This window comes from Bombus affinis, chromosome 5, assembly GCF_024516045.1.
Source record: "Bombus affinis isolate iyBomAffi1 chromosome 5, iyBomAffi1.2, whole genome shotgun sequence".
NCBI lineage: Eukaryota > Metazoa > Arthropoda > Insecta > Hymenoptera > Apidae > Bombus > Bombus affinis.
Genome location: NC_066348.1, coordinates 5,528,927 through 5,544,797, shown reverse-complemented (window position 1 = coordinate 5,544,797; position 15,871 = coordinate 5,528,927). Strand labels below are relative to the sequence as shown.

The window sequence follows — 15,871 nt, the reverse complement described above, 5'->3', positions numbered from 1 at the left end:
GGTTTTCAGACAAAGTTCAGAGTTTCCATGGTCTTTATGCTACGCTAGTGATTTTATAAATAGCAACCCTAATTGTAACGAATAATATGTGCAGGAAAACGGTAGCTATCGGGAGAAAGAGAAAGAAAAAATAAATGGCAACAAGAAAGAGGGACAGCACAGCGAGAGCGACAACAGTTGGAGCAGCGTCGACGAGATCGAATCGAAGGAAATGGCGGACAAGAGCATAGAAGAGGATAATATCGAGAAGATCGAGGAGGAAGCAGACGCAGAAAAGTGCAAGCAATTGAGACGGAAATCGAAAACGATTCGCAAACCGGATGTTCCTCAGAATTGCAAGGAGACCGCGCAACGAAGGCCCCTTCTCACCTCGTCATCCTAAGTTCGATTAATCGATCAACGTACCTTTTTCATCGTCCCTAATTTATTATCATTTTCTTCTTGTAATTTATTGTTCGACACTGTAATTTTTTAACGTGATGGAAATCATTTCGAGGGGACTTGGTGAAACAAGATCGCTGGATGAAATTTGTTATCGACCCATTAACAACCGCAAGCAATTGTTATTTTTTAAAGAATCGAGTTCATTGAGACTCCTGATCGATTGTTCGCGTTCAGTTCAGTTCAGAACAGCGACGATGAAGCTGATCATGTCCCCGTATGCTCGATATCACCTGCAATGTGTCGACATATCCTGAAATTATATTTTTCTACTTTCACTGACAAGTCACAGCAGCGTTAACGAGGAAATCGTGGATTTCTTGCGGCCATTGCGGTCGCGCTGAAGTAAGAAAACCCGATCGAATATCTACATTATACGGCAACCACAATGAAAAACTTGTTCTCTCGTAGAAAGTTCAAGGGAAGGAAAGTTGATCATCCTCGTACGGGCATCGCGCGACTCTCACAGAAAAAAGCTTGCGCGCGCGAAAGAGCTCGTTGTATAATAATAATTTTTTTCGTCACCTCGCGGGTAATATCTCGCGACGAAAATTTCGCGGTGGATTTCTCGGCAATCACCCTCGCTATCGGAGATTTCGCGAAAAAGTAGTGGTAACAAACGATCACGATACCTGAGAGAGTTCTCTTCATAGTAAAACACTCGATGAAATCCATGAAATATCGTAAGAAATCAGTCGACTTGGGACACGTGAATCGTTTGGTCGTTTCGACGAATTGTACGAATTACTATTGTGGTAATTTCGCGATATAACGGGCAATAATTTCCCTTACCGCTTTTGCTGATGTTCCTAGTTAATGGATTCGTGAAAGACAGAAGTTTGAAGGAGTAAATATTAAATATTGACGAAAGTTGCTTTACCGTCTGTCGTGGATGATAAGATGAATAAATGTACGAAATTAACGTTTATCTATGCTGTCTAACGTGTATAACGGTTTCGTCTTATCTCTACAGAGATATTGACGGGTAGAATGTTAAAGAGCATAAAGAACTTTTGTTAGCTTCTAAAAAATACAGTTGAAAGAACTTTTGACGAAAACTTGAACATTATGATTTTCATAAATGACAAAAACAGAATAATCTGTTGCGAAGTCAATTTTTCAATTTTGTATCTACTTTTATAATTTTATTATCATATTAATACTAAGTGCATTTCAACCGTTCTGAGGCAAATTTCAAACGTCTATGTTTTGCAAATTACTATATATTTTAGAAGCTATGTGTATACTTTAATAGTCGTCTCATTAATAAATTTTAAAAATGTGGAACGAAACTTCAACGCGAAGAAGAAAATATGTTAAAATTCAAACGAAATCGTGCACGAATGGAAACGTGCAAGCTAACGAGAGGAACGCATTAAAGAAATTTAATCACTGATGCGCGAAGTAATTAATATAGACGGTCATTGTGAGTTTATTGATATTAAACGATAGTTACGTTAATACAATCACGTGGACGAGCAGATACACGTTAATAAAGAGTGACAGAAGGCACACATTTTACTAGCAAGTTTGTACAATCGTGGCCAACCACTGTGTTTTCACGGGCACGGTGGATTTATTCGCAATTAGGTGTAGCAACAATCACCTAAAAATTAACCGATATTAATGTTGATGGTTATTGGAATTGATGTTTTGAATTTTGTAGACGATGCATGATTGACGCGTGTGTATGAGAGAGTGTGCAAGTGTGTGAACAGTGTCAAGTTCAAATGTTCTAATTTTTAAGAATCGTTGAAATGGAAAAAAGAAGATTATTTATCGTTTTTTAAACTCTAAGCGAATGTTACGAAAAATTTAGAAAACAAATGTTGTTCGACTAACGATTAATTTGCAACACATTTATGAAATTTCCTCTAGGAATTGTTTTAATGGTTTCAACTGAAATGTTTTTTTAGTATTGTTTTCGAAGAAAAATATGTCAAGGTTGCATACGATAAATGTGATTCTGCGAATCTTGATCACTAGAAATTTACTATATTGTGCTCAATTTTTTCGATTTGCAGTGTGCACAGTCACGATGCAAGATTACATAATGAGCGGAGCGAATTCATGTTGCGAGTACTTGGACTATTTGCTTTCGAATTTGTCAATTAGAAGTTAATGAAACGATCTCGTCATTTGTTGATCTCAACATAGAGCACAAATATTTTATCATTCCGGCGTGAAGAACTTAGTCGGGTATCGCGTGTAACATTAATGTTAATGGTGTTAAAATATCGCGATTTAAAAGGTGTTTGAGTGTACGTCGTTAGTGCAAATAAAACCGAAAAATGTTCTAAAAAGGATAACAGTCTTACGTAATTATTTCCTCTTTAGATTTATAGGATACCATCAAAAATTACTGAATACTAAATTATAATAAATCAGAGAATAATGGAATGAGCCAAACTGAGTCAAACTATCATTAGTAAATATCCAAAATATGATCATTAATAACAATTATTTCCATCTTCATTATTTCCATCAGTTCACCCTTCTGCTTTATCTCATCTTTATCTGCTTGTTAAAGAAAAGAAAGAATCGATTGGATGTTATTAGCAAATACTTCAGTAGCAACGACGCCATTGTGCAGAATGTTACAGTTCGTCATTTAATAAGGCACTCAACGATACCATTAAACGTAACATTTTTCGAATTATTATTAGAGTAACGTGCCGAAGTTTCGGTCGACCAACTTATAATAGATTTTAGCAAAGGTTATTTGCAAGATCACCTCCGTTTCATGCCAGCGGCCACTGGGACTAACTCTCTAAAGTTGTTTATCCGATCAAACAGGTCACAAAGTGAATTTCAAGTGACAGATCTTGTACCACGAGACACTACAAAGTTATTCTTCCTTTCCCAAAGTATTTATTTCGCGAATAATTGAGGAGCTGACGACAAAAACATTTGGAGCATTAAATAAATTTAGATTAGGTAAACTCATGATTTTCTCGATAAAGAACTCGAGGATTCACTTCAAAGAATTAATCTATTTCCGTAATTATTATTTCCAATAACCATAACTAATTATCTCAAAAAATACGAAAAAAAAGAGGATATCAAATATTCAAAATTAGAACAGAAGTTAAAGATGCTAGGAGTGTTCTTTCGTTTTCCGAAAAAACGACAAACATGTACAAAGGAATATTTTTATTATGAAATTTTCTTTGATGAATATTTTAATTTCGTTTGATGAATATTTTAATACCGTTTTATCCCACGCTCATCTTTCAGAGTCGAAGGAGGCATGTTTTCTTATCGCGAGAGTGTTTCACACAGAAAAAGGGCAACGAGGTTACACAGAAAAAACGGTGCACGCGTAGTAACTTCGAAACAAGGCCTTCTTTTAGAATTCAAAGTCATCCGAACCATAACCCTGTCCTCCTTAATCTGGAATTGGAATAAGGGGAATTAAATTCGTCCGCGCGAGCAAGAAACAACAATCCCTTCTCTGCCACGATTGGGCCTCGCAGCGAACGCGTTTCGAAATGTTTTCATCGAGAGCCAAACCGGCAATCCGGTCGGAGCTCTGCGTGATAAATCGTAAGCCGGAGCGACACGCGTTCGATGTCCCGTGCGATCTCGGTCGAACGTCGATCTACTTTTATGAAGAAACTGTGAAATTATTCTTGTATCTTGTTATCTTATCAGTGAATAATCGCGTTGTAGCAAGAGGAAAAACAGACAGATTAACTTAATTTTTAAAAAAGGAAAATGATGTTTAAGAAAGATACTTAAAATAAATAACATACTGTCCGTTTTTACGTAACGAAAGGCAATTTTCTATTTGTGAGTCGTGTTAAAAGTATCAGAAATCGTTATTGTTATTATCTTTAACAATGGAGTAATAGCGGAATGTTCGTGTTTTATAAAGGATTGATTGAGTTCGTGGTCGCACGTAATGATCATGGGATTCTTTCATTGCAAGATATGCACGTTTCAACTGATAATTGTTTCAAATTAGAATCACGCAATCGTGTGCAGTAATTTTCACGTTATTTCCATGTTAAATTTACGTGTGGCTACTTTAAACATATGTTAGACAATCTTTATGCGAACCGCTACCTTCCTCATATGTATGAAAGAGTATTTTTAACGCGTGACACGTGGTTCTATCTTCTGGCGACGTTCATGTCATGTATTACTCTTTGAATTCTCAGGATATCACGAAGCGATCAAGTGAGTCCTATTGAATGACGATCGGTGAACATTGTGTTTATAAAGTTCGTTGAATTTGAGAAGATATAACCGTAGAGAAGATGACAAGGAGACACAGCTTAGCGGAAATAGAGGAGTCGAGGAAGGAATTAAGGTAAGATCACAAACGATCTGTATTGCCAAACATTACAATAAAAAAATATTTTCTCGAGTAAAAAATATTGTTCTGTATAAAAGAAAAAAGTAAACTTGAGCGTATTATGGTATTCTAGTTACTAAGCGTGGCACTTTTTATCTGGCATGAGTTCCAATGAGTTAATCTAACGTTTTATCAATGAACATGACCAAGCAATAAAAGTTAGAAACGAAATAAACGGAGCAATTGCTCAAAAATATTGTGCGATTTCGTTACTTTGTGTGTACTTGTTTTTGCTAAATCACATTATATAATGCTTAGCGGTTCCTATAATAGCCATAAATTGTCACAATTGCATGCCACTTCCCGATAGTCCACCCCGCTTGTTTTATGACCCAGATATATAACTCCCCGAAGGATGTTTAATTAAGTACTGTCGTATTACAGGAATTTTTCTTTTTTTCTTTTCTATCTTTCTTTTTTCCTCTTATAACACAAATCTTTCTTTTTGTAACGTAAAAATTGAATGATAACGGCGACATAAAGATTAAATAAAGATTAAATAGAAACCGACATAAAGATTAAATAGATATTTTATAAATATTGTCACTGATAATTTTTGTAGATTTTTATTGTGTAGGTAGTTAGATATGCGATATTGATTATCACGATACTTATTGAATTTTTTATAGTTTTCCAGATAGTAAATACATACTATGTCGTAAAATAATATGGAATTCTTAATGTCGTAATAGAATGAACGTATATAAATCAACGTATTTATTGAGTATTCTATACTTCTTATAGTTTAAAAGTATATTTTAAATATTGAATAATAAATTTTATTCTTTAAAAATTTTAAACTTCATTTGTAGCAAAATTTCTTTTATCATCATCAAAAAACCTAATAATCTATGATGACATACGGAAGACAATAGTACTACTAAATTATTTCGCTTGTAAATATATGCATGTAGATACGTATATCTATTAACCTTTATGTCATTTAAGTAATATTCAACTAAAAGTTTACATTTTATCTTTTTACTAATAATAATTATCGTCAAAAATTGTAAAAGACTTTAACTTGTGATAGTTATTTGTCATTTAAATCATAAAGTTTACTTAAAACTTTACTCGATCTTTTTATTTTGGATGATTAGAAAAACGTAGAATGAATGTTGTCAGTAATCGTAAAGATGTTGAAATAGCAATGATTATTTGCCTTACTTGTTAACGTTTTGAAATTGTGTATGGCACATGCTACATGTAGAATGGAACAATTCTGTGTCAGTGGCGTGAAACGCGCAAACTCGGATTGATTTTCTCCGGTCAGCTGGTGTTGTTCATCTTCCGACGATACGGTTAATTTTACGCACGATTATCGATGGATAAATTTCTTTGGTAACATGAACGATATGCATCAAGATAAAACGAGACGGAGGTCCGTGTGAGAAAAGTTGAATGTGAATGGTGATCAAAAATCGTCTGTTTTTGACAGTAAGTGTCAAATAATGCGCTAAACGACAGAAACTAGATATACGTGAGTGGTAGGTGGTTGTAGCCTCGAAACGCGACGTGTTTACTCGAATCGTCCAAAGGTGGCGACAGTTGTTTGATGTTTTGGTAACGGTTATTGTCGATATTGGTCGATAACAAGATCGTTAACCATTACATTTTATGATTCCTCTTTGTAGCAGCGAAAAAATATGACTTCCTCACCTTCGTCCAGTACCAGTTCCGCATACGCTAGTACTGACGAACATCGTCAGTACTACAGTAACGATACACGAAATTTCGTTGGTTCGGACGATGTCGGAACAACTCGGCTATTGCGTTCATATTCACCTCGTCGTAGCAAAGCGGGAAGATTCTTCGCGACACTGCGACTCGACAAGTGAGTTTTGCGCAGGTCCTGTGCATTCAAACAAAAGAATTGCGCGTCACAATTTGTTTAAAATTAAGCCTAATATTTTTCGTTTCTGTTTTATATAAATTTTGCAAAAGGTAGGTGAACTAGATATTAAGTAGATTATGCAGATGAACATGGAATATGTGTACATACTTATTTGAAAAATCTGTAACTGTTAATTTTTAAATCAACCTGTTAACCGAGTCATCCCTTCACCAACAAGTTTTTATTGTAGGCCAAAAATAATAAAGAACTATAAAATTAAAAGATAATGAAGAAGAATCAATTTCAATTAGTTTAATTTTGGTCTTTGCAAATAAATATCTGTTAATCTTTGTAAATATAATGTACGCGTAAAAATCAAGTGATACATTTAAAAAATAGAGGATCTATGAGTAATAAAGTTATATCCAAGAAATAATAGGTCCGAATGACGAGTTGTCTTTTCTAAATAACAGGTTAAAATATTCTATATGTACATGTAGATTTCTAGATTAGCAACAGAGAGCACTCTACATATAACCTTCGTAATGAATCTGCTTTCACTATACTGATTCATTTATAGATACCTTTAATCGATATCCTATGTATTCATGCTATAAATAATATGTGTGTCATACATTACTGCAAAAATTGTAGTATATTTCATATTATGCATAAATAATTCACAAAAATTGCTTACGTTACAGAATTTTTTAAAAGAAACAATCTACCAATTTACAATTCACCTATTGACAGCCACTTACAGTCACCGATTATTTTGTGCTACCGGCAACTAAAATGCAAAGAAGCAGCATAAAAAGTTATAGAATACCTTGACATTTTGTATTATAATTTTTCTATAAAATTTATAAATATAAATAAAAATAAAAAATTATTTTAACACCTATCTTTAAAATAATTAAAATCGATTTTAATTTTTGTATTTAATTAAAATTAAAAGTTTTAAACGTAGCATATTTTTTTAAATTTCTCTTTATAAAATTGTTAATAGCTATCACGGGAAAGTATAAATAATGATTAACAAAATTCAGTGAAACGTATTAAAAATTAGTAAAATTGATAAAACTGAACATTTATAAGATTAATAAAACTTCACAAAAATTTATATGTTTTACATAGTAAGTATAAAATATCACAAATCGTCTAGATAATATTCTTTTAAAATAAATTTATTTAAGATTAATTAAATTGCGAAAAATATTTTTATTATTTATTTATTCCATAAATTCATATCAAACATATGGTTTTTCCATTTCCTATGTTAAGTTCATTTGGTTATTTATTATTTTCAGATCCTATATTAATGCGAAAAATACTATAATAGTAGGGATAATATTAGCCACAGTAATTATTACAATAATAGCAATCTGCAGTGTTTATGGAACCAGTAGGGACGTAGAAATTCAAGAAAATGAAGATGTACCACCCGATCCGGAAATACTATTACCTCCGTCATGGAGCAAATTAAAAATTTTTAAACGTGGTGCCGTTTGTGCAGATGCTGCACTATGTGCTAACATTGGCAAGTATGTAAAATTATATTGCTATTATATGGGGCATTTAGAGCAAAAGTGGACTAGACCACATTTTTTCTGAATGTGAGCTTTTAAGTAATTTATTCCAATAAACAGTATTAATCATACAAAAGTGGAAAAATTCAATTTTTTCCAAATTGAAGTCAGATAACAACGAAATCACTTATTGCACTGAATATCTTATGTCAACATTTATTTTATATCGCGAATTACTCAGTTTGTTGAATATAAAGATTAGTTTACTTTTGCTCTCAATACTTTAAATTAAATTACTATATTTGTGGATCTTTATATACTCATGAGAAATTTTAAGGTACACAATGTAGATAGTAGACAAAGGTATATAAAATATCAAAAGTGTAATATTCATTATATCTGGTGAGTGAAAAAAATCTTCGCGTAGGTTTCGTTTCTTTAGTTGTGCTCATAAAAATATAAATTTGCATAAACATCCGCAGCCTGTGCATTATGTCTTAAAATATACGATTGAATTATTAAATAAATGTATCATGTTTCCGTAGATCAATACTAGAAAAAAATGGCTCTGCAGTGGATGCAACCATAGCTGCAATGATTTGCAATGGTCTCGTGAATATGCAAAGTATGGGTATTGGGGGCGGATTTTTTATGACAATTTACGATAAAGCCTCCAAGCGTGCATACACGTTAACCGCAAGAGATCGTGCTCCGTTAGCTGCAAACGCTACTATGTATCAAGGGAAGCCCAAAGAGGCGACATTGTACGGTAAAGCTTCCACTTCCTATGTTTTTAATGAATAAGTAAAAAGCTATGAAATCTGTATGTTCACGAATTCCATTAGGTCCGTTGACTATCGCTGTTCCTGGGGAATTGGCAGGGTATTGGGAAGTTCATCAACGTTTCGGTAAATTACCATGGATTGACTTATTCAGGCCCTCGATCGAACTGTGCGAAAAAGGATATAATTTGACAAAAGTTCAACACGATGGATTCAGATATAATGCAAAAAATATTTTAAAGGATCGCGTATTAAAGTAATAATTCGAAAAACGTATTATAACTTTCATAATCAATTACCTATAAACTTGAAGATAGATAGAAAACACTAGATGTTTTCCATTTCAGGGAATTATTTGTAGATCCAAAGACGAACGACTTTTATAAACCAGGTTCGATTATTAGGCCCAAAGTATTTTGCAAAACTTTACGAGTAATCGCAGAGAAGGGAGCCTCAGAATTGTACAATGGGACATTGGGTAAACTTTTAGTACAAGACTTACAAGAAAGAGGGGCAATAATAACAATGAAAGATTTGAACAATTACAGGTATTTATCATTAAAGTACTTAGAAAAATACAAATTATCGACCATTGAGCTTTTAATTGAAATTATCTCTAGAGCAACATGGGATGAACCACTTGAGTCGAGTCTCTCCAATGGAATGAAACTTTTTACAGTCGGTTTACCCGCTAGTGGAGCACTTCTCACCTACATTTTGCATATTTTTGATAGATTTAATTTTACACCTGATAGTTTAGCTGATTTTAACAAAACCGCACTTACGTATCATCGAATGATAGAGACGTTTAAATATGCGTACGCGATGAGAAACGATATGGCTGATAAAGAATTCGTCGATATGGAAGAAGTGAGTAAATGACGTAATTTAATGAACAATTTTCTGTTATTCCAGTAGTTTATCAGAGATCTATAGATATACTGATACTCTATCAGTCAAATTTCTTAAAAGAGATGCGCATTAGATTTAAAAACATCGTATAAAAATAACCGCATAACTTTTCATTGTAATTCTGCTTGTTTAAGTTAACAAACAACCTAATGTCGAAAACTCGCGCACAAGAAACACAAATGATGATAAATGATTATAAAACGTGGGATGACCCAGCGCATTATGGAGCGCGCATGTTGAGCAGCGCAAAGGATCAAGGAACTGCTCATGTTTCAGTATTAGCGCCAAATGGGGACGCAGTCTCAGCTACTAGTAGTATCAATTTCTAGTACGTTTATTTTTTAAACATTAATAAACTTCCAGATGGAAATTTTCATTAATTGCGAGGCTTTCTGGAGAAAAAGCTCATAAGATACAGCAGTGAATTGAGTAATTTGAGTTGGTAGTTCTAGTTTTTCAATATTATTATGTTTGAATTGATTATGATTGATAATAGTTCTTAAATAGTTCTTACTTTATTTTTTTAATTAATAATAATAATTCAACTATTTTACTATGTAAACAAGCTCTTTTGTAAAAGGCTCAATTATTTTTATAGTTAATACACAAACAAATTTAATAACTAATTTTAATACCAAACTTGATATTCAACGTGTCACTTTTTAATAGATAAATTAAATAATTGCCTTTTCTATCAGTTTTGGAAGCGGAGTAGCTAGCGAAAGTACTGGAATATTATTGAATAATGGGATGAATGATTTTGGTATACCGTCAGCAATTAATTACTTCGGTATTCCACCTAGTCCGAACAATAATATCGCTCCTGGAAAAAGGCCTTTGTCATCTATGGTACCTTCGATCCTTGTCGATGAAAATGATGATGTAAGAATGGTCGTTGGTGCATCTGGTGGTACTAGGATCACCACGACAGTTGCTCAGGTTAACATTTATCAATTTAATATTTTATCGGACATTTCATAAACATCGCATAAAAATTGTGTTAACATAAAGTTAATCCAGTGAATGTGTTATTTCTCAACTTTCCTATGTTTAGATAATGGCTAAGATTATATGGATGAATCAAACAGTGAAGGAAGCAGTGGATGCTCCTAGGATACATCATCAGTTGATCCCGCCAAACGTGTCATACGAGTATGGTGTACCAAAGCAAATAATTGATGAGTTGAAAAAGATTGGCCACAAGACTGCTCGTTACAGAATTCGTGGTAGCGTAGCTTGCATCATTTACACTAAGAACAATACAGTATACGGGAATGCGGACTTCCGGAAAGAAGGAGACGTGTATGGAGTCGATTAAATTCTTCCTAATTAAAATGAATGATCATTGGTGAACCTACTAATATACAGATATATAAATAAATTGCTGAACTGTTCTGGCGACTGATCGCAATAAGTGTTGTTCAAGTTCCCACGGTATTAAACTCTTCAACGTTTAATCGCCAAAATATATGAAAGAGAAACTTCCCATGATAATATTTGTTATGTGATGTTTTCTCTACGCTGAATTGTGCGAAATTAAAGTTCTTCAATAATTTTGCACACATTATTTTTTAATATCATTTTCTTCTTCTTATTATTATTATTTTTTTTTAATTACATTTCGATCTAGTTTAACTTATGAAATATGCTACATGAATGTTCAAAGTATCTTTTTATATTTTATATTTAACGTAATCGCGATCTAATTGTGCTTATTGATTCAATGAATAATCACAATATAGGAAGTTTGTAGTAAACTCTTATTCGATCGAATTAGATTCTACATAGTACTATTGATCCATGCAGGAATACGGGGTGTTCTACTATTAAGCAACGACAATAAATTTAATAATTTCGTAGACTGCGATCCTTCCCAGTTAAAAATATCACGTAGTGAAATCAACCTGAATTCAAACATACTCTTGGAAGTTATTTTAATCTTTCTTTATATTTTACATCAGTATGTGTTCTAAAATATTCGAAAAACATCCATCCCATACATATTCCAGTCTTTGATTAATTACTTCTTGTAATGTATCCGATGCATTACAATTCGTTTTAATACATATAAGTATTTTAGAAGCGAAAGTTACATCCAATTACATTGCTGATATATAAATAATGAGTCATTAATCTGTACATTATTACATAAATACATTTTTTATATTTACAAAATTTATAGATCATTCAGCTTACATATGTTAATTATTCTAGAAATTTTTTTGTGAAATTTATTTCATATATTGTATATTTTTGATATTGCCCGTTATAAAATTTTTGTTTAGAAAGTTTTTGTAATAAAGGATTAATTATAATATCAGTGTCTAGATATATACTTTTGTAAAAAGAATAATTATAATAATACTGAAGTATATCTAAATTTGTTTAAAGTATTCAATAATATTATTAACTCATAGAAAGTAATTTTCAACCTAATTCGAAAATTTCTAAAAAAATAATAAAGATTTAAAATAATAAAAATATTTCAACTAAATAAGACGTCTGCTTTTATGCGCGGAATGAACGTATAATGTTAAATATTTATATCGTAGATGTCGTTAATCTATATGTAACGAACTCAAGACTCGGCGGTGGAATAAACGACTACATACATATTTTTTTTTCAATATTTCTAGCTGTGTACTGAAGTAACAAGTTCAGATCGATTAACGGGATTTCATACGTATGCGACATCCTTTCAATGGACTATATTTTCACGAAGTCGATAGTTTCTGGTAGCTTCGATTGATCTTTTATTTAACATACTGCGAGCAAATTTTTATGTGGATGCAATAGAAAACATTCGTATTTTCTTTTATCGTTACAAATTAACATAAAAGTTGAATTTACTTCAAATACTTTACTTCAAAGCGATGGTTGAATCATTTTTTTATTAACAACTTTGAAAGACACACTATATTTCTGAGTTGAATCATAATAATCGTCGATAAGGTGAAACAAAGTTTAAAAGCCATTGTAAATCCTACTGTATGAATTTGTAAAATTCCTCTGACTCCATGATCCTTATCTTTTTCCTTGTTTTTTTTAGAAAAACAGAATGCCTCTTATGTACTTCAATATAACGAATATTCTTTTTTAACAAAAAGGAATTAATTTGTAGTGCATGATAAGTAATTAAGATTAGAAGAAATGTGTTTCATGACAATCGTAAATAAATACAGATGTGTAAATATATGTAATTGCGTTGCGAGACACGTGTGTTGAAAATGCGGGACGTAGATACATGCACAGATACACTGTTATAAGACGTATACGTATCACATATATACATGTATATTTTTACATGTTGGGCAAAATTGGCAAGTAATAATCAAATGGGTTGATAATTCGTACGTCTATATTTGAACCTCGTTATCAATCGGATTCGAGATACATATACGTACAAGTACAGTTAACCTGAAATGTTCTCAACATAGATACTCTACTGCGTATTTTTCACCTTATCATTTTAACTTACATCAGACTCTTACAAGGCAGCATACAAAATATACTTAATATCAACTCCTTTACCACGCCCCATGCAAACATTTTTGTATTACTCTTTTTGCTTACTTCTCTTGAGATATATCAGCGAACGATAAATACAGAATTTTGTGGAACGACATTTCGCTTACAATGGTTCAAAGACTCCTAGAAGTCAATGTAACAAGCTGCCGATTGCGCATGCGTAATAGATCAACGTGCTATTTGTTGCCAAACATAGGATTGTTTCATAACAGATATTTGGTACAGAAATCCAGTGCTTATTAATATCTGCTACGTAACAAAGCATTTTTTTAAAAGTAGCACATAATGTCAAATCTATTGAAACTCAGAACAATGTCTGAGAAAGTACATATAAAATTACTGTTGAATATATTATTCAGTTGCCAAGCTAAGATGATACACTATCAGGGCTGTCTATATTACACTATAAAATTACGTATTTTAAATTTGTTTATAAATTTTTAATGAACAATGTTAGATGACATTAATTTTTGAAAGATTTGCTTTAGATTATACATATACCATGATTCGCATATGTAACGATATTCATTCTTGAAATACATACGTAAAAGACGTAAGAAATTCAAAACAATATAAAGTTGTTTGTTTAACAAATAGATAATGGAACTTTTTTTGATGACAGCTAATTTTTTTTATTAATTTCTGCAATCAGTAATACAGAGAACATTAAGTGTTTTCTAGAAATTTCAAATTCTAATATGCATGTTTTGTTCTTGAAATGTTACTTATACGTTTTTCAATATATTAGGAAATTTAAAATATCCTTTAAACTGGATGATAGTTGTTCTACAATACAAAATATGCAGATAAGAGAGGGATTTATCTCGTTAAAACGATTGTTATACCAGGCATTGGATATACTAGAGACATTACTGAGTACTGCGCCTGCGCAGTAATTCTTGTGTAGCCTATATAACTAAGTAAACTGCGTCCAAATAATTCAAAGTAAACCTGCAAGAGGTACAGGAAGAGAGATTTTTTGACTGCGTTTACGCTATTATTTTTCTAAAGCATTTGGAAACCAAGAACTATGTCTGACTACTACGTTGACGAATACGAACACTTCAACTACGATTACGACAAGCATATTTTTACCGGTCACAGTGGAAAACAGCGAAGCAAACGCGAGGCTCTTGCACATACAAATCATTTCGATCCGTGCGGCCATTCCAGAAAGATTCTCACCAAATTGATGAATTCTGAACACAACAAACGGAATGTTGGAAAGACCAAAGCATAAAGAGTAAGTAAAAATTTTTCACTTAATTATGACATAATTTCTAATATCATATATTTGTTTGATTATGTTATTGATTCGAGTGCTGCCGGAATGGTCCGCAACCTTGGCCCAGTTTTTGTGTTTATACATACTCTTGTTTCTTTACCTTCGTGCAATTTTAAGTCGCAAAAGCGCATATTTTTTGGTCCAATTAAAACTCGGTGAAAGTTAAAATTCTTTCGCGTTTCGTTGCATGTTATAATAGTTTGTAAATATTGTTGTGTTGTGATTTTGTATCGCTGCGCAATATCTCAGAGATGACTCACTTCTTATTTAAACACATGCTTTTTGTTTTTTGTGATAATAAATACGTATATGAATGAAGAATGTACGTATAAGGATATAAAGTACATATTTTTTCTTAAAGCCTTGAAGAATAGTTTTTATTTGTAAATATTTCTTTAGTATTAAAATAATTTTTTAGTAATCATTCATATTTTTAATAATTTAATTATTATTTATTTCAGAGACTCAGGGTTGCTGTCCAATTTTTGGAGAAAGTATTTGTCAATTCCAACAGATTGAAGTTTTTTGAACACCCTTCAATACAATAAACGATTTTTTCATTTCCTTTATTCTTAGTAATGCATTTAGTCACTGAACATAAATGCTCACTTAGGCTAAGATAATTAGTACTTACTACAAATATGTATTTCATAATCATTATTCTTATTCATGTTATGTTGTAACTTATAAGGTATATATGTATAACTATCTTCTAGACTACTCGATCCAGAACTACCTGAACCTGGATTTCTCTTGATAGATTAAGAAGATAAATAATATTTGTATTGGATTCACACACTATACAAATTTTTTAGGTACAGTGCATCTAGTTATAAATGTTTCATTTCATTGGTATTGAAATACAGTTGCTCAATTTAGAAATTAGAAATTTATTTTACTATGCGAAAACATTTTATTCAATGTGAATATCGAAGAAATTTTCATTTGCATTTGTTTTCCAAGATATTGTAAGTTAAATTTTTGTTATATTCGAAAGAGCAATTTTGAGTTCACTAGGAAGTTGAAGTATTAGATAAAAAAGGTGACTGTACAATTTTGGTGAATAATAAAATTTATATTTATTGAAAAAAAACATTTTAGTATTAATTCAAATCTATGACCTATACCCATACTAAACATTAACATAAACATTGCAAATAGGTGTCAAATGTACATTATGTTTTGTATTAACGATTTGAA

At 32.0% G+C, this 15,871-nt stretch overlaps 4 protein-coding genes and 1 long non-coding RNA gene across 13 annotated transcripts in view; 3 read left to right on the top strand and 2 right to left on the bottom strand.

Annotated features, from left to right (window-relative positions):
- LOC126916692 (beta-3 adrenergic receptor-like) overlaps positions 1–2,750 on the top strand; it is a 77,055-nt gene extending 74,305 nt beyond the window's left edge. For all 4 annotated transcript variants that reach the window (XM_050722736.1, XM_050722737.1, XM_050722738.1 and 1 more), the window contains one exon: positions 95–2,750. In XM_050722736.1, the coding sequence (XP_050578693.1) occupies positions 95–382 (288 nt within the window). In that variant the 3' untranslated portion in view covers positions 383–2,750. The remainder of the gene's footprint in view (positions 1–94) is intronic.
- The window catches only part of LOC126916698 (uncharacterized), a 64,625-nt gene extending 58,032 nt beyond the window's left edge, over positions 1–6,593 (bottom strand). Inside the window, exon 1 of one of the 2 annotated variants that reach the window (XR_007710709.1) lies at positions 6,461–6,586. Coding sequence is in view for 1 of the 2 variants with exons in the window: in XM_050722750.1 (XP_050578707.1) it covers positions 6,461–6,484 (24 nt within the window). In the remaining variant the exon portion in view is untranslated. Of the gene's footprint in view, positions 1–6,460 lie in introns of both variants that reach the window. The other variant, XM_050722750.1, reaches the window with a different exon arrangement.
- Positions 3,931–11,272, top strand: LOC126916691 (scoloptoxin SSD14-like). 5 transcript variants are annotated; one of them, XM_050722734.1, is made up of 10 exons: positions 3,931–4,216; positions 4,607–4,756; positions 7,946–8,179; positions 8,710–8,933; positions 9,010–9,202; positions 9,294–9,494; positions 9,567–9,816; positions 9,993–10,186; positions 10,557–10,797; positions 10,913–11,272. In XM_050722734.1, the coding sequence occupies exons 2-10, from the start codon at positions 4,704–4,706 to the stop codon at positions 11,174–11,176; spliced, it is 1,854 nt and encodes a 617-aa protein (XP_050578691.1). In that variant the 5' UTR covers positions 3,931–4,216; positions 4,607–4,703; the 3' UTR covers positions 11,177–11,272. The 5 variants fall into 5 exon arrangements, with proteins under 5 accessions (XP_050578691.1, XP_050578690.1, XP_050578688.1 ...); XM_050722733.1 differs by having other exon boundaries at positions 3,931–4,233; positions 4,605–4,756; XM_050722731.1 differs by lacking the exon at positions 3,931–4,216 and adding an exon at positions 6,436–6,635 and having other exon boundaries at positions 4,315–4,756.
- A 1,458-nt stretch (positions 11,273–12,730) lies between these two features.
- Positions 12,731–13,880, bottom strand: LOC126916703 (uncharacterized). Its single transcript, XR_007710712.1, has 2 exons — positions 13,337–13,880; positions 12,731–13,275 (listed from the first exon to the last, which is right to left on the bottom strand). It is a non-coding gene; the product is annotated as an uncharacterized LOC126916703 (long non-coding RNA).
- A 424-nt stretch (positions 13,881–14,304) lies between these two features.
- On the top strand, positions 14,305–15,764 carry LOC126916699 (nuclear protein 1). The gene is made up of 2 exons (XM_050722751.1): positions 14,305–14,629; positions 15,133–15,764. Exon 1 carries the CDS (start codon positions 14,417–14,419, stop codon positions 14,624–14,626), a length of 210 nt encoding a protein of 69 aa, XP_050578708.1. The 5' UTR covers positions 14,305–14,416; the 3' UTR covers positions 14,627–14,629; positions 15,133–15,764.
- Positions 15,765–15,871: the final 107 nt, after the last annotated feature.